The 24859-nt window shown below is 34.0% G+C and overlaps 3 protein-coding genes and 1 long non-coding RNA gene across 5 annotated transcripts in view; 1 reads left to right on the top strand and 3 right to left on the bottom strand.

Annotated features, from left to right (window-relative positions):
• LOC132908325 (pleckstrin homology-like domain family B member 1) overlaps positions 1 to 8915 on the bottom strand; it is a 58977-nt gene extending 50062 nt beyond the window's left edge. The window contains exon 1 of the mRNA XM_060962250.1: positions 8641 to 8915. The gene's annotated coding sequence lies outside the window, so the exon portion shown is untranslated. The remainder of the gene's footprint in view (positions 1 to 8640) is intronic.
• LOC132908353 (uncharacterized) lies at positions 6451 to 9074 on the top strand. The gene is made up of 2 exons (XR_009658355.1): positions 6451 to 7337; positions 8596 to 9074. It is a non-coding gene; the product is annotated as an uncharacterized LOC132908353 (long non-coding RNA).
• Positions 9075 to 9181: 107 nt separating this feature from the next.
• On the bottom strand, positions 9182 to 10249 carry LOC132908348 (zinc finger matrin-type protein 5). Of its 2 annotated transcripts, XM_060962292.1 has the most exons (4): positions 10168 to 10249; positions 9929 to 10068; positions 9658 to 9793; positions 9182 to 9577 (listed from the first exon to the last, which is right to left on the bottom strand). In XM_060962292.1, the coding sequence occupies exons 2-4, from the start codon at positions 10055 to 10057 to the stop codon at positions 9339 to 9341; spliced, it is 504 nt and encodes a 167-aa protein (XP_060818275.1). In that variant the 5' UTR covers positions 10058 to 10068; positions 10168 to 10249; the 3' UTR covers positions 9182 to 9338. The 2 variants fall into 2 exon arrangements, with proteins under 2 accessions (XP_060818275.1, XP_060818276.1); XM_060962293.1 differs by lacking the exon at positions 10168 to 10249 and having other exon boundaries at positions 9929 to 10079.
• A 166-nt stretch (positions 10250 to 10415) lies between these two features.
• LOC132908344 (HIRA-interacting protein 3) overlaps positions 10416 to 24859 on the bottom strand; it is an 86252-nt gene continuing 71808 nt past the window's right edge. The window contains exon 4 of the mRNA XM_060962288.1: positions 10416 to 15375. Coding sequence (XP_060818271.1) covers positions 15226 to 15375 — 150 coding nt within the window. The 3' untranslated portion in view covers positions 10416 to 15225. The remainder of the gene's footprint in view (positions 15376 to 24859) is intronic.

Consider the following 24859-nt stretch of genomic DNA (forward strand, 5'->3'; position numbering starts at 1 on the left):
GTAAAAGTTTCGATAACTACTCATAGAGCCGGAAGCAGAATCATTGATTGATGGAAGTACAGGTAATAAGAATTATCTCTGCGTGAATCAGACACTTTCTAATGTGCTTAAACAGTTTGGAATGTCTAAATTACAATTAAGGAGAAGGAGAAAGAGAAAGAGAATACCGGAAAACTTTCAATACTATTTTAACGCTACGCTACAGGCACAACTGATATGCTTCTTGATACTATACACACACACACACACACACACACACACACACGCGCGCGCGCGCGCGCGCGCGCGTGTGTAGTATCAGACGCTTCAGATGTTACAACCTGATAAATCGATAAACTTCGACTTTTCGACTTTTGTATCATTGACGAGAGGTTTTAAACATTCTATAATAACGTGTTATAATTTTTCCATTGTAAAGCTAAAAAAAGAAAAGCTTTGTAAGATATTCATTTTATGCGTTGATAACGTTAGAATCGTTCGACGCCTCCCGAAGTATAATGCAAACACACCAGATAAAACGTGGTAAAGAGCTACTTGTACAGTGTAATAAGTATATTATGACCGATTTATGCTAATCGAAGCCAAATTATTCTATGTCCAGGTGACAGGATGGACAATGAAAGTGTTATCGTTTACCAGAGGCTCTGAAATGAATAATTCAAAGTTGTGTAACATTCTGGAAGTAGGAAGTCGAATAGCCTTGAGAAAACGTTTGGAGGTCTTCTGGGAATGCAGTCAGGTAAGGACCAGGTGTCACAGGACCCTTTAGTGAATTGCTGCCACTACCTTTCGAAAACCACAGTCCGCCGATGAACGACTAAAGTCTTGAGAAAAATCGTTTTACGTGACTAGAAATATATTTTAAAAGAAAATGATTAGAATAGCGTAATTGATGTATTGAAGAATGAATTCAGAAACCAGCGTTAATCCTTGTAAATGTAATTAATCTGAATATTTAAAAAGGCCGAAATGGTTATATCACTTTTTATCGTGGTCAATATACGTATCAGCAAATCTTTGTGCGAATAAACAAAAATCTTGATTCTCTGGAACATATAATTAGTTTTGAACCACCCAAGTTATCTTCCACAAAGGAAATAAAAGCACGTATTACGCATTCTCAGCAGGACAAGAAACTTCAATCCCAAGGGATCTTTGCTCAGCGCACAAAGTAATTAGCATCAAAGATCGCAGCCGCGTTTCAACCACTTAATTTTCGTTTCCACCATAAAGCAACGTGGTACGCCGTTGGATACCCCGTTGAATCGAGGTATAAAAGACTGCAACGGAGAGCAGTCTTACAATACGATGCATCGCATCGCGAGGAGCGCCGGTGTATTACAGGGAACCTGTTACACACACCGCAGCTAGTTCTTTTTCATGTCGTTTCATAAAAGGCGAATAATGCCGGTAAAAGCGACCTTGAGCATAAAGACCTCCCGAGCGTATCATTTAGTACATTATGGTCGTTCAGGCATGAAAGGTACTCGTTACGATTTATATTCTCTCTCTTTGCCCATATGGATTTCATACGGGATGCGTTTGCCCAGACTATCGAGATTTTGCATAATCTTCCATATCAAGGAAAAAGGTGACCAAGCAAGCGTATTAGTTGCATTTTTTTTCGAGTCGAGAAGAAAGCGTCACTTGAATTCAACGTTGATTTTGTGGTTCACATTGATTCCATTTTATAATAAAATAATTGACAACATGCAAACATGATATTGCATATAAAAATGTTAAGTTTAATCGAAACAGAATGAAAATGAAAGAAAAAGTGGTGGGAACGAATAATCTGATATAAAATAAAAACGTATCTGAGTAGATTAAAGAAATCGTAGCGACTGGCGATCGATCGAAGATCGAATTGTAATATCTGCAGCAAACTTTTTGCGTGGATATTGATCTTTGAAGGTCGGGAAGATTGACAACGAATATTGATAGATAAAACATGGCAAAATGAACATTGAGTTGGCATAGAGAAAATTCTATTTTGAGCAGTTTTGCGCGAAAGGAAAGTAAATATTAGGTAAGTAAAGAACTAGGTGATGTTTATAAAGTCTGGAAATTGATTATTTAATTTAGATTACCTAACTATTCGTAACACGTGTGTGGAACTTGTTTTATTACGTAGTGTTGATCAAAGGTTATTCAAGCTGTCTTGTTTAAGCTGTGACCTGCTAGTCAATTAAAATGTGGAGTATGAAATTCCCTACCGACACTTTCTCATTCGGCAAAATCGTTTTTTGTTTATAAAAAATTGAAAGAATTCGTTATAAAGGGTCCGAAAGTTAACTTTAAACAAACATATCGAATGAATCTAACGTGTTCTTTTTGTAAAATTAGAATGATACGTAGTGTATCCGTCGTTATAGCGTTAATTAAAATTTGTTACCGAATGCGTAATCCTTTACATAGAAATGAAAGATCTTGGATGCATACCTTAACAAAAATCATTTCCTAAAACATGATCACGATCTAGAAGGAAACCCTGTATAGCTAGTCACGATCATTAAGAGCAGGTACAGCTTCGATGCCGATATGAAGCTATGAAATATACGTATTCGTTTCTTGGTGTACCGGAAGTGTGTCGTGAACGAATCCCCATTAGACCTATTTTCTCCGGCATACAGTGGCTCGTAAATTCCCCGAAAATCAGTGCGATGACTCAGTATGAGTCAGTTAATCCATTTATATCCGCTTTCAGATACACGATACATCCTACGTTACCGTTTTAAAGTAACGGTCTCGCGGGTAAGATTTTCCTCGGAAATTCACGGCATACCGAAGGTGTACGTTTACGCTTACGTCATAAGTATAGCGGTACAAAAGTGTATGTTGTTTATTGTCTTCGGCGAATGTTGCGCGATTTCCATGAACGTGTGGTTTTCAATTTCGGTCAGCTAGACGTTACACGAGTCCAATGGCGAGTAATCGATTTTATACATAGAATAGGAGCAATTGTTTATGACAACCATTTTGTTTTCAAGGTAATATCGAATATAAAATGGAATAATAATAAAACGATCGAACCCATCTAGTTTACATCTCCTTCTAATTTTCCACCTTCAAATATCGCCCGCTTTCAGCATCGATCAAATTATTGTAGATCTTATCAGGAACATATTATTTATATCATAGTATTGTGAGTAATAAGTACATTTCACAAAACACTCGGATCTTGAACGGAAATAAGGAAAATGTAAATCACTACCGACCGAAAGGATTAGTTTACCAAAGAGAATCTCCATTGAATCGTGGCAATAAACAAACGTGAAATGTTTCTGTATCATGAATAAGTCTTATCCAAGCTTTTGCTTCATAATACCGAGTCATATCTGTCCAAATGCAACATAAACAGGCTATATGCAATATGTATTAATAACAAAACATATCTATTTTGATTTATCAAAATATAATATCAAAAACAATACAGGGAACAGAATATTTTACAAAACATCAAAGGAAATTGCAGAAAAAATATATAATTAGCCATATTGTTATATGGGTACCATGTCGACCTTTTATTGTACATGCATGTCATGGGTAACGAACTCATCCATGTCGTTTGCACGTTGCAATTATTGGCTTTGCATAGAGTTCACGCAACTATTATCGGCATTATCACAGTATAGTAAAACGATGGCTCATTAAATCGCGTACGAATTTTTCCCCATATCTATAGATCACGCGAATCGACCACATTGTTGGTCCTTCTGCATAAATATGTATACGTACGCGCATATTCGACTCCAGGAACGAGGGTGTGCGTCTCGTATTCAAACCTGTTTGGTAAATAGCTGAAACCGCACGCTAACGGTTATTGACAGATTTTACCACAGCCAGATCTCGTGTGCGGGGAGAAAAAACGCGGGTGCGTCACATTGACCCAAGCTTACTACAAACCGAAGATTATGACAAAAGTTATGAAAGAAGATTTTCCAACTGACTGGATACTGGTTTGTCTCTCAACTCTTTTGACAATTTGAAATTTTTATTGTTTTAGAATGAAAAAAAATTTTCTTCTCAAATATTTTACAAGACACGGTAAGAAAGAAAGAAAGAGCAAATAATGTAATCGAGTAAGTACAACACAGTAACACAAAATGCAAGTTGTCAATTATTGTTGACCATTCATACGCTCCTCGATATCATGACGAGCGCTTTGTGCCTGACCTTATCGATTTTAATTCACACAACGCGCGCCGAAACCTCCGTCTCGGAATTATTAAAGAATTTAAAAAACTCTGCAGACAAAGTAATCGTTTTTTAGCAGCACATAAAGAACGAATCTTGAATTGAACAGACTGACCCTTGCACAAAACGCTATTTAAAGAGGCAAACACGTGTTCAGAATGCAGAATCATATTGAATCCTCAGTGACCGTATCAATCATTGAACGTTACTTTCAACTCGGATAAGTTACGATATATGGGGGCTATTTGATTAATTGAAACGATAAATGATTCTAATAACTGGTATTAAGTATTTTTATTTTATTTCTTTATGCGAATAAATTTAAGAAACTTATTCAGTGAAAAATGAATATTCCCACTAAAACTGAAATATACTGCACATTTATAAAAGAGAACAATTTTTTAGAACTGTTTAGAAAACACATTTAAAAAATATAAAAGTAAAAATATTGAAACTTACGAAACCTTTGAGATTGCTACTATTTAATGCTATTATTTATAAATGACGGAAGCTGTGAACCTCCACGATTGTCCATTTAAACACGAAAGAAAGAACTGGAGAACTGTGTGGGAATTTTATTAGCTCTTTCAGAGCACGCATAGTACATACATATGTATCTTTCTCAGATCACTTCTACCAAAGAACCGGTTAGAATTTTTGAAATGTCTGCGCGGAAAAATATAATTTCACTTTTTACTAGTACCATCTATTATTGTTTTCCTTTTACTAGACTTTCGCTTTTTTATTCTTTTGACCAATATAAATCTGTGGAAGTAGCACTCTTATCTTTAAAAATAGTAGCTAGTATCTTATGTTGTTTGAATTTGAAAAAAGAAAGACATACGAATAATATGACAAAATAATTTTTAAATGAGAAAATGACCTCTGTGAGAGTCTGAAATTTTCCAAAAAATTTCACAGAACATAGTATCTATGTTATTGTTAGTTAATTTTACAGCTAACCGTTTGTCATGTAAGAACATGTGTCCGTGCGTGCTTAAAATGAACAAGTGACAATAGAAAATATACGATTGCTAAAATCATTTCAATGAAAACTTTGTTACAAAACTTGAAAAATCTATTACTGAATCTTTATTCACTGTCGCAAGTTTCGCATTATTTATAAAAATTTATTTTTAAGATGCTTTATTAAAGTCTAGGTCTTAATTCTGTATTAATTTTTTATATGTTAAAAAACATTCAAATCTGTAACATGTAGTAAATTATATTAAGTAGTTAGCTATGATAAATGTATACATGATATGACATGCTATGATAATTTGTATGGTAATGCATTATATAACGGTGGTAAATACAAAATAGGAACTATTTAAATCCTATCAGTGTGGCATAGGTCTTCTATCTGTGCAATTTATAATACTCCAATATCCTTCCTCGTATTTTGTTTTATCTTGTTTTATACTGTAGATGTATGTGTAATTATGAATTCTGCTCGAAGAAACACAATGAGTTACCAAGAAAAAATATTTCTATGAATATCGGTGTTTATCAACTGCGATAAATTTACGTCGGCTTATATCGGATCGGACAAAACAATGACGTGTTGCCTGGTTCAACACGAGTGCAAAACGATCAACCATGGTGTTCATCGATAACAATGTTTGGCAATTTGGAAAATTATCCGATGATTGACTCTCGTGGAAGAATTGCGAAACGATCGTGATACATGCGACCGGGTACAACTTGCCACGCGGTAAAGGACAGAGAGAAATCGTATGACGTAATAGGCCCGCATAAAGGCAATAGAAATAAATGACGTTAAATTGCCGAGTGGCTCGTTTTTAGCAGCTCATGTGCTCCTAGACGTGGCCGAACGAAATGCTTCGCGTCGAATTAAATCTGCGAACTTCGAAACTCCTCGCTACTGCCGGAGAAGGAGAATGAAAATGAAAATGATCGTTTGATCGCGTGTTATCGGCAGATTGTAAAGATTGGTTGTACGTATTGTCCTTGCGAAGATTAATCGTCGATTAGATACGTGCATTCCAATGCGCGTCGAAGGGGAATTAGTTTTAACGTGGATGTCATGCGAGAAATCAGCTTTGATCTAAGATAGTTTTTTACGTCTAATAGATACGATTAGTCTTGTATGATCTGATTGATTTTGATAGAATTGTCATTTAAATATTGCACAATTTCTGAATATTACTGGTACGTGAGGTAATCCAATAATTAATATCATAGAAGAAAGTAATTTTAAAAGGTAAAGGGTTTTCTTACATAAAGTATTTGATATTTAATTTTATTCCTTCTGATTTAAAAATTTCATTAAAAAGTCACACGTGCTCTGGACTAATTAATTCACATTCAGTGTAGTTAATTCGTTTTTACTATTACTAATAAGCATTTACAACAAATATAGCCTTAATTTTTATTTAACATAATACAATTTAATGACAAGTCATGTCAACAAATGCCAAGGGGCATAATACCTTCTTCGTTTCATATCAGTATCATGAAGTAGGAATTTAACCTACATAAGATCTTTAGTTCTCTCAAAATCCTCCATGAAGACATACTACATATATGTAGATATATACATTATGAACACACTGATTCGACGATTCGAGACGTAGTTTGATAAAACCTCCGCATTAAATACAATAATATATATGTAATATAATATAATATATATAATAATATATAATATGTTTAAAAGCAGATTATATAAACTAAAAATATCGATCAGGATAGTGAGCGTAGTGTAGGATGTCCAGCGGTAGGTCACCATTTTACGAAAAGTATGATCGAAAAGTGATCGGATCCACGCATGCATGTTGCTTACTCTGGGCTGCATTGTTCGAAAGAGGGCCGCGCAGCTGCTCGAAAATAGACAAGTCCATTGTGGTGTGCACGGAACGCGACAATGGACGCTGATGCATGCCTGAAATCGATCGGGAAACTGACTCACGGGCACGGGCACGGGCACGGGCACGGGGACGATCCCAAACGCACCATTATTCCCATATCGACAAGGTCATGACCTCCGGCAAGAATCGTGATGCGACTACACGTAGCTCCACTCTTTCTTGTCTATGGCGGGCAGGAGCAGGTCGTTGCCACTCGATCGTCACACTACCAGACTCCATGGACGTTATGGCGGAAACGATATCAGTGATGTAATATCTGTGAATCCGTGCCGACCATCTTCCAATCACTTTCTCTATATCATTCAAGTTCATTCAGATTTTGTAATCGCGTTATTTATCATTAATGTTTAATTATTGCTATTACACACTATACAGATTATTAGCTATTATTAGGTGCTGTAATTTCTTTCTTATTTGTAAATTAAGATTCTGAAAATTCATTGGAATATATCTATTCTTTCATATGTTTATGAGAAGCAAAATTTGCATGTAATGCTTGAAAAGTGTAATAATATGGTGCAGAAATTGTAAGAGTCATTTTATGACTATATTAACAGGAATAATGCTTGGGTAAAATCAATTTGATACTCACAATCAGTATGTTATCGTATCCATGATAATGCATACATTATCAAAGGGTATCATCATACATAAGTACGAACCGATTTCCGTTGCTATAACAGCGCACGAGTATCGAATCTCGAACCAGAAAATATAGTACTGTGGTGATCGTGAAATAAATATTATCTCTTAACCAATTACTATAATGGCGACACTTTTTCAATTCAGCTAATTTTTTATAACCGTAATAGTATAGTAATTTATAATTATAACTAAGATTATAAAATGTAATTTACTGGTTAAATGGCTTCCTTAGTTATCAACGCATAATATAGAACGTATATATTGCATACATAAATTTACACGATTCATGTTGGAACACTAATTCAGTGCCTCTTTTTATGCAAAGCGAAACGATTCTTTAATTAAATAATATAATTTAAAGCTTATAAAATTTCACGCTATAGAAAATAAAGAAAAATTAGCAAAATGATAGTATATTGTTGGAAGCAATAACATTGTTCCGGTTGCGCAAACTAATCGAAGACAATCTATTGTATTTAAATTCGGTAACTGAGGTAAGGTACGTGAAGAAAGAGATCGCATGAATTCAAATGACGTTTCATACTTGTCAAATTAAAGTCACGCGTTGTTAAAAACCATACTATATATAGGACTGTTTATAATTTTATGCGCTCGCAAATCTAACAACAAGCATTTTTCTTGCATATCATTAATGTTTGAAAATTATCACTCTGTAATATTTTCCGTATACCTAAACACTTCCTTCGAACTATATCTACCTCTATTTATGGTCGTAAAAAGTTACGATCTCTTATAGCTATGAATGTTGTCTCTGTTAACCAAATCACGTGTTTCGTTCAAGTTTAATCCTATTATACATATGTATCTTTTATGAAATAAGAATCATGTCATTTGATTACAGATAAAACATGCACAATGAGCAGAGGAGATATTGGTGAAGACTCACCGGTGCGATCCAGTTGATCCGAAGCGACGATCGAAAATCCAGTCGGTTAATCGAGGGCCGGCGTCCCGCCGTGCCGATGCACTGAGAAGTTTCAAACACTTTCTGATTGGTACACCAGCGTAAATTCACACGAGTTACGTGATCGAGTCAATCTCATAATCGCAACACAGTCCTCGGCTACGAACATACACTGAATTCGTTTTTAAATCGAAACGACACGACGGCGCGCCGAACACGACACTTAAATGCCAAACTATCGTAGCAACGGGTGCTTCGTTACTGCGTGACGGTGTACCAAGGTTCATTGTGTGCTCGCCTTTCTGCTTGGTGATTGGCGGAGGGGATGATGGAGGACAGATGGTAGTCACGGAGGTTACCGGCAAACATCAAGCAGCACCGAGTCTGATTCATCCTTGCCTCGTAAGATGGTGCATCTGTTTAATCGGAAAATGTCGAAAAATTACTATATACTATTTAACTTTTCCATTTTTTAAGTATTATTTTACTAGTTCTGAATTAAGGACCTTTCAGAAATTTCCGGTATTTTGTATTTATATCAATTTATTTACGATATATTCGATCCTTTGAAAAGGAAAGTACATTTTGAATCATTTACATGTATCAAGTTGTGATTGCAGTCAAATTACTACGAATTAATTTAATTCAATTTAAGAAAGAATCCTATACTTCTTATGTTTTTAACTCCATTCCTTGAAAGTTTTAGTATTTGCCAAGCTTTCTGGTGTGATAGGCCATAATGATGGTGGCAACATGGAACAATTCTGTAATTCCAATGGTCTAGACCAAACAGGATAAATAAAATCATCTGCATTGCTTGTACTTGTAGCATTCTCAAAATATTCTTTGATTATATCATCATTATTTGGCCAACCATTTTCAAGCATCACATTCAGTTTTGCTTGATGTTTCATAGCAACTATAAATAATAAATAATGGTTATATAGTATGTGATATAGTATTCTTTTTAAATTTGCTTTGAATTATTATGATCGTTACCGAGTCGTTGAAGTTCCCATATCATAGGAGGAGTATAGTGGGAATATCTGCAACCAAGGCCAAATGCGCAATCACCACCACTTAAATACCATTTGCATGGTATCTTTGCACTTTCTTCTTTTAATATAGCTTCTGGATCTATAGAGAATAATAAATACAAATATTTTTACAATCGTAACGAATGTGTAACAACTTTAAGGTTATGATTAGCAAGTTGTACTTAATTTCATATGTTTCAAATATTTTATTGATAAAGTATTATTAGATATTTATCTTTGAACATATTATAATGATCTGCGCGATTTTTTGTATGTTGTAAACTCGAAAGATGTTTTTTTCTGGCTTCTGGGTCATCCTTAAAGGATCTGTCACAATACTCGCAATAATATCTTCTACCCATTGGTGGTTAAACTTTACTGAAACTAAATAAGAAATATTTTATTTATTATAGTATAAAACTTTAAGTACTACATTGTATGATATTAATAATATCAATAGAATAATTTGTACTTACCACTACGAGCTGCTACGAACTAAATACTACGAGAACGAAGTAAACAAACTTTATAGCAACTACAGTGCCATCTGACGTTCGCTATGAAAGTATATAATTCAAGGAATATGTACCATGACAATCAACTTCGCTCAATTTTAGTTTTTATTTAAGAAAAGATTTATTTTGTATTCTCGATCGTGCACATTTTCCATGTATAAATTATCAGTATATGAATAATCAACTGAGAACAGAAAAGAGTTACTAAACTATCCAAAACGATTAATTTATTTAAAGGTGTATTTCTATTAATTCTTCAGGTCGGAATTGTTTGTACACTTAATGGGTATTTATTTTAAACAAACAGATTACATGTATGATACTGCTCGTTTAAACATTACAATTGTTTATTACATCCTTACAATACAATTTCTCGCAACATCTTGTGCGTTACTAATCTATATCTGTGTGGTAACGTCATATACCGAAGAAAATGCCTATAATTTATTACAATAACCTTCTCCGTTAATTCTTGACCTCATAATCGCGCACCATACGCAGCGAGAAATACCTTTGCAACTACAGAAGCTTCAAAATATTAAAAAATTTTTAATCGTTCTTCGATAATATAAATTTTCTTACACCAGAATTTTGCTTAGGGCAAATAAAGTTATCCATCATTTGTCCGTGTATTTGCTTCCAAGAGAAATTCTCTCCTGGAAATATATAATTTTTATGTTTGAATACGCAACGTTGTTGAATGCCCAATTTCAACTTTGCACTATTCATTCTCGGTTTAAAAAAGCATTTATAATATATTTATTTCTTTAGTTGAAATATCAAAAAATGAATTTCTCTGTAAACAAATGATAATTCTTTGTGAAAATATAAAGCCGATCCCCACTAGACGGCATTAATAAAAATGCAATTGCCGTATCATGTCATTGACGAACATCATAAATATTTATATATTCGACAATATTAATATTATTATAAACATATAACATATAATATAAACACAATATATTAATAGTATTAATATATGTATATGTATAGAATGTCAGTGTGGATTATAATAATATTCGTACAGGAGCTTCTTAGTTGGTGTAGCATACAAATATTATTATAACAGGAATATAATATTATAAATAGATTTAATATATTAGATCGTTCTCTATATAGATTTCTAGCGTCGTTGCCGAGACTCGATAGGACACAGTGTGAATCGGCTTTCAAATTTTAAATGTCAAATTTCCTGTTTGGTTATTCGCAAACAGAACTAAATTAAGCAAGTATGTGGATGATGATTTGAATGTTCGATTGGTTAATCATCGACCATATGCCGACTTTCATAGACATTTTCAACGATAACAATATTTTCACCAGCTTTCTAGAAGCGATCAGTTGTATCCTATGAGGTAACGTGAAAATGCAAGAGAATTGGAATCGATAAAGCATGAACGATATTTGAAAATGTTGAATTACACGCGAGAAAGTTGGAAAACGTGATTTAAAATTTGCAATCCTTTTTTGTCGATTATTAGGTTAACAGATAAATGAAAATAATATAATTATGAAGTGGAAGTTGTAAGAAATTGCTAAATATTTTTCACATATACAATGACAAGTGTAAGAGTTCTTTGACATCTACGAAGAAAAATTTTAGAGATTCGTTCCTTCAACATAAAAGATTTCTAATAATACAATAACTTTATATATATGATAACCGTATAGTATTCACATTTTGTTCATAGTGTGCATTTCAGTATGAGAATACTGTATAGAATCGAGCTGTTTGCGGAATTCTACGTTTCTTAAACCGTACTTAATTTTTTTTATTTCGGCGTAGCATCTAAAATTTGTTTACTACTATATATATAACAATTTCTCAATAACTTTTTACGATTATCAGAGACAAGTGCAAAAATTTGTGTAACATGTGTTTCCAAGTATTAATAATATTAATTGTGCATGTACACGTACATAATTGAGTTATTTTCCGAAAATACAATCGTGTTTTGCGCAATATCCGTTAGAAGCGTTGTGATACGTGACAATGCATGGCAAGAATCGGTGACGCATATCGAAAATATTTACAGGAGAAATAAACGACAACCAAAGTCAACAGTTAGGTCGTTAATGAAACTGATAAAACGATAACAGTTCCTACTGAACATTTAATGTTATCACGGTCAACTCAGTGCGTCATAAATTATGCAATAATTCCAGGAACGTGAGTATATGCATAATGAAGCCGCTCGATAGTTGTACGAAAGGTTTTTCTTTATTTCACCCGTGGTTAATAACGTGAAACAAAGAGAGCGTAGTTGGTTGGATTTAATAATTACAATAATAATTGAAATAATATAGAATATTTGAATTATCCTTAGATAAAGCATGAAAAAGTTAAAGAAAAATGCTTAAATTTTTAAAAGAATATTTTGTAAAATTTTTATCATGTACTTCATACTAATAATAATAATAGTATTTCAACGCTGCACGCATATTTTTTTGGCAACATAAATAATTATATATATATATATAATTCAGGCGAAAGCTGTTCTGTTCAAAAAGTTCTTGATCTAACTAATTACCTAGTACACATCAAAGATAACATCAAATGTAAGTAAACGCACAGCGTGCTTGATATAATACTTTTTTCTGTATTTAAAGAGGATTTGTAAAACATTAACTATTTCGTTATATTATGACCAACTACACCTGCAATTGTTTAATCATTTTGAACGGGTCATCATTTTCTCATTTTTAAGAGCAAAAAAGATTCTTTGTCGAACAAATCACCCTGTATTTCTTAATATCGATTTTTATGTCTTTCGTTAATAACCAAATAGGTCGAAAATCAACAATCATCGGAAATTTGAAGAAAGTTTGCACGTGTGCTGGTAACGATTGTAAAAAGCTTCGTAATGTTTTTAGGCCTGCTAAAAACAATATATTACTCTTCTATCGATTGGCTCGAATTGAAACAAATCCGAAAAAATTAAAACCAAGGACTAGATGAGAATAGAATGATATGAAACGCGCTCCCGTTACATGGCAGTTCGACTGGAGCGTTGTAACCTCTTTGTCGTCGAATTATTGCGTCTACGGGGTTGCAAAAGCATCTGCATGTATGTATGTGTACATATATCCATAATTGTGTGTCGTAATATACGATCCAAACACGTAAAAATATTTGCATTTGGTGTTTGAAAAATAACTTGCAGTTAAACATAACGGTACGGACATCCTTAAAGTTAGAGCAATGTAATTTGGACGACACGTTTATCGATTAAACATGTTGTTTGCTCAGGCATGCGCCTTACCAGGGAATAATTTCCGACCAATAATTCTCTATTGTTTTCATATTCGTAACATCATTATGTACATATATTTCTTTATATCTGGTTGGATTTACATTAAGCGTTACAATATGATCAACGAATTCAATCGACTTGCTATAGCGCGAAATTAAATTTATCGATGTGAACGATATTACGAGTATACACTCGAAAAGGGAAAGAAACGGTCGACTTTCGATTGATTATCAAAGATTGCAGTTGCTATTATGTTCGTGCCGCATCTTTTCGAAGTAATTCACTTTTGCAAGGAACAACACGACTCCACCCTCCTGTGGCGAGCAGACTCGTGATTTCACGTATCGAGTATGCGGTTGGATGACATTTTAATTATTCGGTGTTTGTAATCTTTCACTGTTTTCATTTGCGAATCTTCATGGTGTACAGTGTACAACATAAAAAAGGAACGTCCGATACGAATGGCCGAGTCGTCGAGTCTCGACGGTGGTTCTCGTACGGTAAAATTATACAAGGGAGGAAGAGAATGCGGCGGTAGCGCGTGCATCGCGCCCCGTGCAATCTATTGTCGAAATTTTGAATCAGCTTCCATACGTACATATATTGGCGCTCGCTATCGCAAATAATCCTTTCCAAGCTTTTTCGGCTGCTAATAAATTTCGCATTAACAACGGACTGGCAAATTTATCGAGCGTTCACCGTGTTCATCTTGAACGCACGAGTCTCACGTATCGGTTGATTAAACGAAAACTTCCGCACTGAAATATTGAATACGCGGCCGAGCGATTAAATCGATCCACGTAATTGGATCTGCTCGAAGAAACGCACTCATCCGCTATGCTCCTTTATTCGCGCTTCGAATTTATGAAAAGGTTGCTGGCTTCGCTCGGCTATCCAACAAATTAATTTCCCACTGCGTTTCTTTAGTTTTGTCTAGCTCCTTTTCGTTCATTCTTTTGGCCAATCAGTGGGTAAAGCTCAAACAGTCTTCTTCTACTAAAATAAGTGTATTTCATTCATGATTGACCGTGATTCAATTCAACGTGTTATTATATGCTATGCTCGGTATTATAAGTAGCGTGGTCTTTTTATCGACTTGTCCGTTTTTTTCAATTTGTTCCTTCAACTATTATTCCATCTCGACGAAATGTGAATAACAAGGATGTTGATAGCATGTAATACACACACACACACATATATATATATATATAATTATATATATTATATGGTATATATATTATATATATTATATATATATATTATAGCATGTATTTGAAAATATTAAGCAAGAAGCATACTAGCCTGAAATAGGCAGGTGTGCTTAATGCGAATCTAAGTATGAATCTTCAATATAGAAATTGAAAATCATGTATAACCAGAATAAATAATATCCATATATTTGGAATACCATATTTCCAAAAGGGCGAAAAATACGTAAGTACGAATTCGGATGGAAAATTGTTTGACGGGGATTATCCGTGTTTGAAGATTTATGCGAACTTACAAGCTCAGTTTTAAACAAATCACAGCGGAACGTACAATTCGGAGTAATCGTGCCGCAGAATAAAGCGGATCCAACTCAGCGACAAACGAAAAAGCAAAGACGAAGGCCGATTTACTGTTTACGTTTTGATTGTTCGACTAATTTTTCTTTTATGTTTGTATTTTTTGTCTCTTTTTTCCGTCTTCGTTCTTAGTTTTATATCGGACATACTATCGGCGATCTGATGTTTAAAAATCAACACTCCAATCTCATCCTTAATTTTTGGGCGCATCGTGCGCAGGATTCGATAACACTTCTTGGCGGACCTTGTGACCTCGGAAGCTTGCTTGGATCTTCGTCGCTGCCTTGTGTAGATCAGGATCCGTGAGATCGATACCCTCAAGCTCGTTCATGGCGTCCTTCGCCTGAAACAATAGATTGCAACGTTGGCGTATAGATTTGCTATTGTAAATAGAAGCATGTTTGTTGAGATTACGCGTTGTGTTGTTAGTTAATGTTTGTTAACAACTATATGTCGAAAGTTCGATTGCATGAACTCGTATTTGCGTTATAGCTTACTAGATTGTTTACTGAATACTAACTACTACTAAATTCGTTTGAAAAAACTATACCGAATAAAATCGTGACATTTGTTTGTGTTTCAATATAGGCAAAGTTATACCTTTAAAATGACTGAGGACATAGACAAATTTCAGACAGTAAAGTTAAAGGAAGTAGAAGATATACGAAATACTTATTTTGTTTAAAACAAGAAGATCCAACCTCGGTATGTAAATTTGTAATTGCAAATAAGCGTAGAACGTATGTTCTTAATATAATACGATGTTGCTGCTCGTTAAAAATCGCGAGCCAATTCATCTCAGCATATTTATGGTGCGTTTCATTAGAGAGAAAGAGGGAATATACATCACGTTTCTTTTAATTTTAACTTGTTTGTAAAATTACCTCCTTCAAATGAGAATAATACCTTGAGTTCATCTTTTTATTAATTTACTTAAAAGTAAACTGTTAAATGTATAAAGCAATATAAATTTCGTTGAAATTTGATGTGGGAAATATTATTTGTCGTATTACCAAATTTTTGCGTTTCTTTCATCGTGGTATAAAATATTACAGAAATCATACACAGTTATAGTTAGCAAATACGTTTCATGGTATACCGAGCATCTCTTTTACCGCCAAAGCACATAAAATTTTTTATGACAAAGTCTGCTCTTTAAAATTCAACTTTTAAACAAAATTGCTAAACAAGTAGCTCTTCGAAGAGGAAAATTTTTAAATAAGTATTTCAATATATCAATATTTTAATATAAGGAAAGATAAAATTTAAGTCCCTTTTAAGTTAGAAAATTGCAATTTACGTAATCTTAAAAAAAGCAATTTTAATATATTTAGTTGATGAATACAAGATCTAGTTTTATGACAAATCATTAAACATGGCGATAAAGATCAATTTTATTTCTATTATATAACTATCAACTTGAATGCTCTATTTTTCTGTATCGCGTTTCTAATTTTCCCTATGGCATTCGCTTCAATTTTTTCTTTCCAATATTGTTACGAATACCAATTCTTCCCATTTACGATATTTCCTCAACGAAACCTCGATTATTCAAGATACTCATAGCAATTCTTCCTGCACTAGAATTATTCATCCACGATTTGATCGTGTTACGCAAACAAAATCACTATGATGAATTCGAGTCAGTAAAACGAGACGTTCGCATAATTTCCTGCATTTTCTCTTCATCACGGCATGTTCTTCGCAACTGTATGCTCAATTATCGTCGCACTGACTAAATTTAGGCTTAATTATAACGAACCCAAGTGGGTCTGACGTCACAGCGCGAGACCTGGATAACAAGGGCTCGAGCGGGTCTCGAAACAGCTAGGGAGAGTGTAAAAAGAAGCCACATCACATGCGAAGGAGATTTATAAACACGTAGATCGTAATTACGCTCGAACGTATTTGCATTCGACTTCTTATTAAGCCATCCTTCTCTATCATCTCTCTACTCTTTCTATCGTTCGTGTTCATAGACATACCAGCTACGTTCGTGTGAAAAGGTTTTTCGTATCATCCGTACTTTTCGCTATGACCAATGATTTTGTTTGCGCAGAGAAAGAAAAAAACTGTGTGGAACTTTCGTATTCGAGCATTATTCTTCAACTGGTAGGATCGTAAGGTAATTTGACAGATTGGTGTTGGATGATCTAGGGTGTCGGTTGAAATTGTCATTGATAATGGATTTAATTATGAATAATGCACTGTGTCTTTGATTTTTCTTCCTTCACTTCCTCGATTATTTTTGTTTTTAATTTGTTTCCGACTTCTACAAAGTAATTTTCGCGGTTTATTGTGAAATTGCTAATATCATATGGCTTCAAACTCATCAGAAGAGATGAAGCATGAATTTTAGGAATGGTTATAAATGGAAGGTTATGAGGGGAAAAGATTTATGGCAGCCCATTTTGCGATTGAAAATATGATCCCTAGGTATATAGAATATATATACATATATTTATAGGCGCGAGTTTATTAAAGATGTGTGCGATAAGATATGAAAAAAGAAATAAAAATTTGTCTAATTCCTCTACTTTTCGCCATTATGTGGCATATAAGTTTACGTTAAATTTAATACCACTTCATGACTTTCTGACTATATAATGCAACTTACACGTTGTAAGCAAAACAGAGAAGAATGATGATCTCGTTGCATATTCCGAAAGTTGGCTTTAATGTTTAAAGGCCTTTCGGAGGTTTCGAGCTTTTAGCCAGGAAGGGCCATTACTTAAAATCACACTCTACGTCCGAGATCTCGAATACTCGAGAACCTCGTTTAATAGTTAAACAATTCCGTGGCTATTCGAGGATGTTCGTGTAAGTAAAGTACAACTTCCAATTAGTTCTGTTTAATTAATTACGTGAACGTACGATCGTCTGAGTTGTCGTGTCAAACCCATCACGAGAAATATTTTTCCTTGTTTCAATCTTTCGATCTGTATCGATTACGGTCAATGGAACGTTTTTTTTTTTTATCATCAGATACAGTTATAAAATCGATATAACCGATTTTGAAAAATAGTTGCTTGGATTAAGCAGATTTCGTTGTCTTCGTACCGCTATTAAAGTTCCTATAGAGTTGTTTCATTTAGCGGATGCGTGGCAACTTGTCGAAAATCAAAAGCAACTTATAGGGAGGAATTTTCTATGAAGTTGAGTCTAATTATTGGACTTGGTGCAGGCACGCACCCGTCAAGAACAATGTCGGTTAGGGCTTAATAATTTTCCATCGGTTCGGGAATCGCCTGTGGCCCAACGTGAAACTTTGTTCTCGGTTGTCTTCCTTCGTACAATCCTTTGAATAGCAATTAGATGAGAGTTGAACTCTTCCAAGCTAATAAGTCACCCGCCTCTGTAAACTTGCGATCTATAGAAATATGTTTTGGTTGGACTTACTAAAATCCGGATTCGTCGACTTCCGAGAAAATTACAACGGATTAACTTTCGATGTCCGCTATAAACGAACCTTAGAGATTCATTCTGATCAAGATGATAGCCGAGAAAGGAAACTTTTGTTCTTTGACCTATAGAATTTTACAATTCAAAATTTGTGAAGCGATGTGAGAATAAATTTATTAGTATCATTACTGGAAGATTAATACGGACACTGTTTTATCGATAGTAGCATTTCATAAAACTTTCACTCATGTTCGAGAAAAGAATGTATTTATGAATTGCATCGCTTTTGTATTTTTACCTGGATCCGTTATTATACCTAATGTAAGTACGTTTATCAGAGTATCTCGACACTTGAATATTCCAGTAGGATCATTCAGTTAGTTTGTCCATTTTTAAATATAATCTGCTTTCAGAATTTCCTATTCTTTGTTTTGCATTTTATCATAATTAATTCTGCTCAGTTTTATTAAATTTACTTCGAACAAAAATTAAGAATCGGGCATTGTATAACTTTTAAAAAAATGCATCCATAAACTGTTTTGCGTACGCCCGCGAGACGTTCGTGAGAAAATACATATTCATAGATTTACATGCTATAATACTTTGAAACAGAGTTTGTTGAAACGACTTTTTCAATGGCTATAAACCGTCTTATCTAATCCCGGTTAAATGTTTCAAGCACCATGGAAGATTTATTTTTATGGTATTCCTGCAGTGTCGTATCACTTAAGTAAATGATTAAACGGAAGATAAAGAAAAAGATAAAAGAAAGCATTATTTTCTTATATTATCATTTTTATAATATTTTATAATTTTTTAAATAGAAAGTAATTCTATCTTTCTTAACAATAGTAACATTTTCTATGTAAAAGTTAAAAATTTTTGCAGAGATTTAAATTAATATCGTCACATTTTTATAGCTTGCTTTCGTGTCCGTTTACTTTTTACAACAATGCTACACCATTATCTTCACCATAGAAAGATTTGTGAAACAGGCTGAAACAATTTCTTTCGCAAACTTTCCTACGTCGCAAATCATTTATTTTGCTTCAAACGTTCGCAAATTGACGCGACATTAGCTTTATAGAATTTCAAAATTCTTTGGATGATCCAGTGTTGTCACAGAGCAACCAGAACAAAGCACAAAGAGGCTTAGCACAATTTTCTTTCATCTTCTCTCTCGTCAGTTGTCTCATCTCTTTGAATCACACTCGAGCGGCGGATAGTAGGTGTACATCCACCGAATTATGTAAAAAGCTTTTCCATTTAACTTTTTTTCCAATAAAGAAAATAAATGGCATTTTTTCCATTAACGAGCATTAATTTATTTTTTCCGTTTTTGTCGAGAAGTGGAAATGGGAGTGATGTCTCTGTATTCATCTCAGATATTCATTTTTTAAACGATTAATCTTATTTTTTACTTTTAACGAGATCTTCATATGTGATTCTAATTACTGTTAAAACGTTTCTTTATATAATCATCGGCATATCCATCGATGAAATAAACGCTAAAAGAAAGAGTTATATCAATATAAAATGCAGATCTACCCTTTGAGTAAAGTTTCTAAAGAGAACCAGGATTCATAATACTTACATGTAGAAAGTTAATCAATTTTCAACGGAAGTGTTATCATCTTTCATGATATCACGAAGGAAAACATAGAGCTCGGTATTTCATTCTTTCAATGACGCAACCATAACTAGTCAATTGGATTGGAAAAATGCACTCGGCGCAGCGTTCCCGATAGATAACAGTCGGTCGCTATCGAACGCATAATACCACGAGTTCCTCCGCTACAGACTTGACGGGTCATAATGGCGGATCGCGATCTCTGCAACCCGGTCATCAGTTTGAAATTACTATCACTCCTACAGAACTATGCATCACTGGATAATTATTGCTCCCTTCATATAGTCGGTGTATTTGCATTTTGAATTTTCACATGAATGCAAACAATCCTTCTCACATACCGTTTCTTTATATGTATATGTTTATTATCTTTTAAAAGAATCAATTATAGTTGTTTGAAACATTATTGTATCCATAAGACGTTCACTGGTAAAGGGCTAATTTATAAGGTATTTGCTAGAAATTACCTTTCTCTTAACATATTTTAGCTTTCATAGCGAAGAAATCTTGTTCTATAACAAGGTATATTTATTATATGAAGTTATTTCTTAGTCTATTCTTTGGCATAATCTTCAATAGAGCAATAACTGTCTTATTCTTATAAAAAGCTGTTTTGCTTTATTTACGAAGTGAAAGCTTCATCGATCGTTCGATGGTGACGAGTACTTTATTAAGTATATAAATCTTGTTGTATAAATGATCGTTAATTAAATGTTTCTTCATACATAACATATATGCCACTTTATGGCATTTATGAAATACAACAGCACATATCAACTTTTTTATCGTCTTCCCATATATATCTGACAACAAATAAAAATTAGACAAGACACTACGTTTTTTAATTAATTTAGAAATTGTTCCTAGTGGAGACATTTGCGAAGGAAAATGAAAAGCTTTCTTGAAAGAAACATAGTGTCGTCCTTTTTACATTTCCTCTTCCAAGAGAAATTATACGCGAAGATACAAAAGTGCTACAATAATGGACAGGTCTTTTTCCCTGTTCGTTTCTTTTCTTTGTAAAGATAGATAATAAACTTGATATAGTACTAGTACGAAGATTATTTGTTAGCAAATTTTTCTATAAAGGAGGACGAAGCTTAAAAATTTCTTTCTTTATTGAAAGATGCACACACTTTGAATATTAAAGTAATACAAATTTCATTCTATCCATTCATTGTTCATTTCCTTTTAAATTATTTACAGCTTTGATACTTTCTAAATTTATCGAAAAAGTTATTTGGAAAATATTCTTCCTAAAAATGAAACAAATAGCACATATGTAACAATATAATACAGTGTTCATTTCCTTTTAAATTATTTACAGCTTTGATACTTTCTAAATTTATCGAAAAAGTTATTTGGAAAATATTCTTCCTAAAAATGAAACAAATAGCACATATGTAACAATATAATACAGTGTTCGTGTAATAGCATGATGTATTTATATTTTTATACAAATATTTTTGAATGTTCGTTGTAGCATTGTAATAGGACACGAACATTTGTGATCAAATATCAAGATTAGTGTCATTGACAAATAGAAATGGTATTAATAGAATCGTGAGATTATGTTGAATAATTATAGATATTACAGAAAGGTAAAGGTACCGAATTGAAGCAATGTACGGACGTTTAGATTATTATGTATAACTTTTACAATAAAAGGGAAATTTGCTTCTGTAACTGGATAGTCTAGTTTATATAATTCGGCGAAAGCTATAGACCGTGCACAAACGTTGTAAAATATATACTCTATCTACATAAATATTATTTTATTTTAAAAAATTTTTTCCTTTTTGGTAATTTATCAAGACGTACATTTCTCAAATTCATCAAAGATCGATCGATGAAATTTACCATTACTTAGCGACATTAAAGTTGAGCTCACATTTACGTTTTCTATTTAAAAAGATTTATAAACGTTCTCTCGTATAAATATACCAAATCCATCGATTGATGTAATATATCCTACGGTATTCAAACAACAAGCCATCAAATTTACGGCTATCTACGTTCACTTTAAACTTAGACCTTTCCATACAAGCTGTTTAAAGCAACTTAACATTTTTATTTATAAAAGTTAAAAAAGCAACTGTCTATTTTTTCTGTATTGATAGAATTTAACCGAAATCTTTACTAGCTAATCTTTGAGAAAATAAAATTTTATACTGCGTTCTAGGTAGAATAAAATTCCTGAAAGCGTTAAAAACAGTCGAATGTGTCGAATCGACCGGAAATGGAATAACACGACATTTCTATGTAGGTACTTACATGTGTATATCCATAATGGATTCATAACAGACCTCTCGAATCTCGAATAGAACGGTTCGATAATGGCGTGTGCATCCTATTTCTGGGTTGTTCGCCGTGACGATACGCGACAATTTGAAGGAACTTTTGTGGAGGATTTTGACAATCGACGAACAAGATTCAAAGAACCTGTTGGTGCAGTTGGTTACTGTTGGTTAGGACCCTGTATCGGTAAATCAACGTAATCTTAAGTGGTTAACGATAGTTCACTCGTGTCGTCGATGAACTTATCGATCACGGTGTTTAACGCAACATCGAAATTCATCGACTTTGCCATATTAATTATGGAGCTAGATTTTTCATTCGCATCTTCTCTCAAATCCTTTGATACGAATGTAATTTTATTCGCAATAAAGGGTTGTCGTTCGTAAGCCTAGTCGTTCGAATTGTTTGGGTGTTTGCTTCAGATATAGTAAGCGCGTTTTCGAATTACACGTGTTTCGTTGGTAGTTGAATACAAATTGTTCATCGAGAAGGCTAATTTCCTGAATGGTTGGTAGATTGTTCCTGGAAATAATATCAAATCGGTGTTCCAATTTCGATAGCGATAAAATTATTCGGTGATGCTTTCTTCTACGGGTTTCTTCGTGTTTTTTACCGTATCTTCCGCTGCTCTTATGACACGTGGAAATTGCAATCTAGAGGCGAGGTATGCGATTTTATCTCTGTCAAATGTCACTACTAATTCTACCATAGACACGGTAACTGTTTCATTACAGAAGCGTCACAATTAATGCGTAATCGTCTCATATGTTGATGTAGAGTGATATAATCGTCACAAGTAAGACTAGCTGTTTTCCTGATCCCATTAGAGAACCTTGTGTGATCGATATCTGCAGTATCGAAAACGCTGTTTGTAACGACGATATTAACTTTCACAATCTAAGAGTCGGAGTGGATTACTATAGTGCGAGCTAAGGTAAACACGTATTATATAGAAATGAACTCAAACTATATATTCGAGCTTTCGTAATTCTTAACAAATTTTATTTGTGATCTTCTCCTTAACAAAATAGAAAGTTATCGTGACTTTAAGTGTTTGCCAACCTATTCGTGATTGTTTATGGTCGACTGTTTCGCGCAATTGCACGATTTACTCGTTCATTGCCAATTATTTTAAAAGGTCTTTACGTAAGGAAACGTTTTTTGGGCAACTACCTATCCTATCGATTCATGGTCGACCTTTGGTTCACGCTACGTATCGTTCCATCTTCTTCCCTTGGATCCTTTCCTTCCTTATTCTTTCTTTCTGCATTCCTCGTCACTGATTGTATTTACTGAATGCGCGATTTATGTCGAGAATCTGCAAGCTCGTTGAGCAAGAAATTTATTCCCTCGAAACTGGAGAAACTGATGAGCCGCGTTCGTGACGAATATCTGGTACATCTCCATTATTCCCTACTTGCCGCGTTCCTTGATACGTGAATACAAAGACTCCTATTGAATTATGCAACCACATTTATACAAATCAACCGCAATAAGTTTTTGCCCACAATCCTTTAATGCGTGTTTTCATTTGTAGAAAGTCACGTAGCTGATTTTGATAGATCGGCAAGTATATAGACCAGGCAGATTCTTTTTTCATCAATAATATGAAGCAAACCACTAAAAATTTCTCGAAATAGCAAACAAAACTTAAATTTTCTTTCCCCAGAAGGTTAAGTTTACAGCGTCCGACAATCGATAATTCGCCACGGCAACCGGCACTCGGAGGCCCCATTAAAACTCTGTTCTTACAATCGAGATAACGACGATGTTTGTAAAAGACCGGTATTTAACAGAAAAAGAAGCTCTTTCTTCATAACGAAAGCACATTTGCGCGTAACGAAGTGCATTCACGTATTCATAGCGAAACCACTGAATTGACCCAGTTTAATTCTATGAGTTCACGCGACCAGCACAGGTAAACGCTCATCGTCTTCGTTTAAAGAGAACAGTCAAATCGTGGAATTTTCAATGGCCTTTATACGAAACTTATTACACTATCTTCGAGAAAAAGAAGAGGTTGAGAGTTTCGGCACTAAAATAAAACCGTAGTTAAATATATTAGAAGTAATTTTATAGTATAGGATGCAAGGCGACGTAAACAGTTTTCGCTTTAGTGAAAATTGTTGTTTGAACGTTGACGATCGTTGGTTTTATATCGCGTCGAGGATGCATCACTCTGTCGTCTGTTCTCTCTTTCTCTTACAAATTTTCGTGATCAAACGTGTTCACAGGGTGTCAGATGTAAATGAACATGCAAACGAACTCACCGTTTCGCTCGTCTATCTTTGACAAAGCCGCCAACCGCTTTAATTGAGGGCAAATATTGGGTTATGAGGTGCTGGAATTAGACGAAATTTGCACCGTGTTGAATAATTTTTTAGTACCTTCCTCTACTATTTCTTTTTTCATTTCTTTTTTTTTCCTCTGAACGTTTTTACATGTTGGATCGGACAAAGATGTTAATTAAAGCAACGAGTCAGAGATGCTTTCGCGG

The sequence above is a fragment of the Bombus pascuorum genome, chromosome 6, assembly GCF_905332965.1.
Source record: "Bombus pascuorum chromosome 6, iyBomPasc1.1, whole genome shotgun sequence".
Taxonomy (NCBI): domain Eukaryota; kingdom Metazoa; phylum Arthropoda; class Insecta; order Hymenoptera; family Apidae; genus Bombus; species Bombus pascuorum.

What these genes read in the sequence shown, in the direction of transcription:
- LOC132908348 (XM_060962292.1), bottom strand. Translation starts at nt 10,057, where the DNA reads ATGGGTAGAAGATATTATTGCGAGTATTGTGACAGATCCTTTAAGGAT. An exon ending in ATTATAATATGTTCAAAGAT is followed by an intron (nt 9,794 to 9,928) that starts AAATATCTAATA and finishes TTCTCTATAGAT; the next exon opens with CCAGAAGCTATATTAAAAGA. An exon ending in ATGGGAACTTCAACGACTCG is followed by an intron (nt 9,578 to 9,657) that starts GTAACGATCATA and finishes TATTATTTATAG; the next exon opens with TTGCTATGAAACATCAAGCA.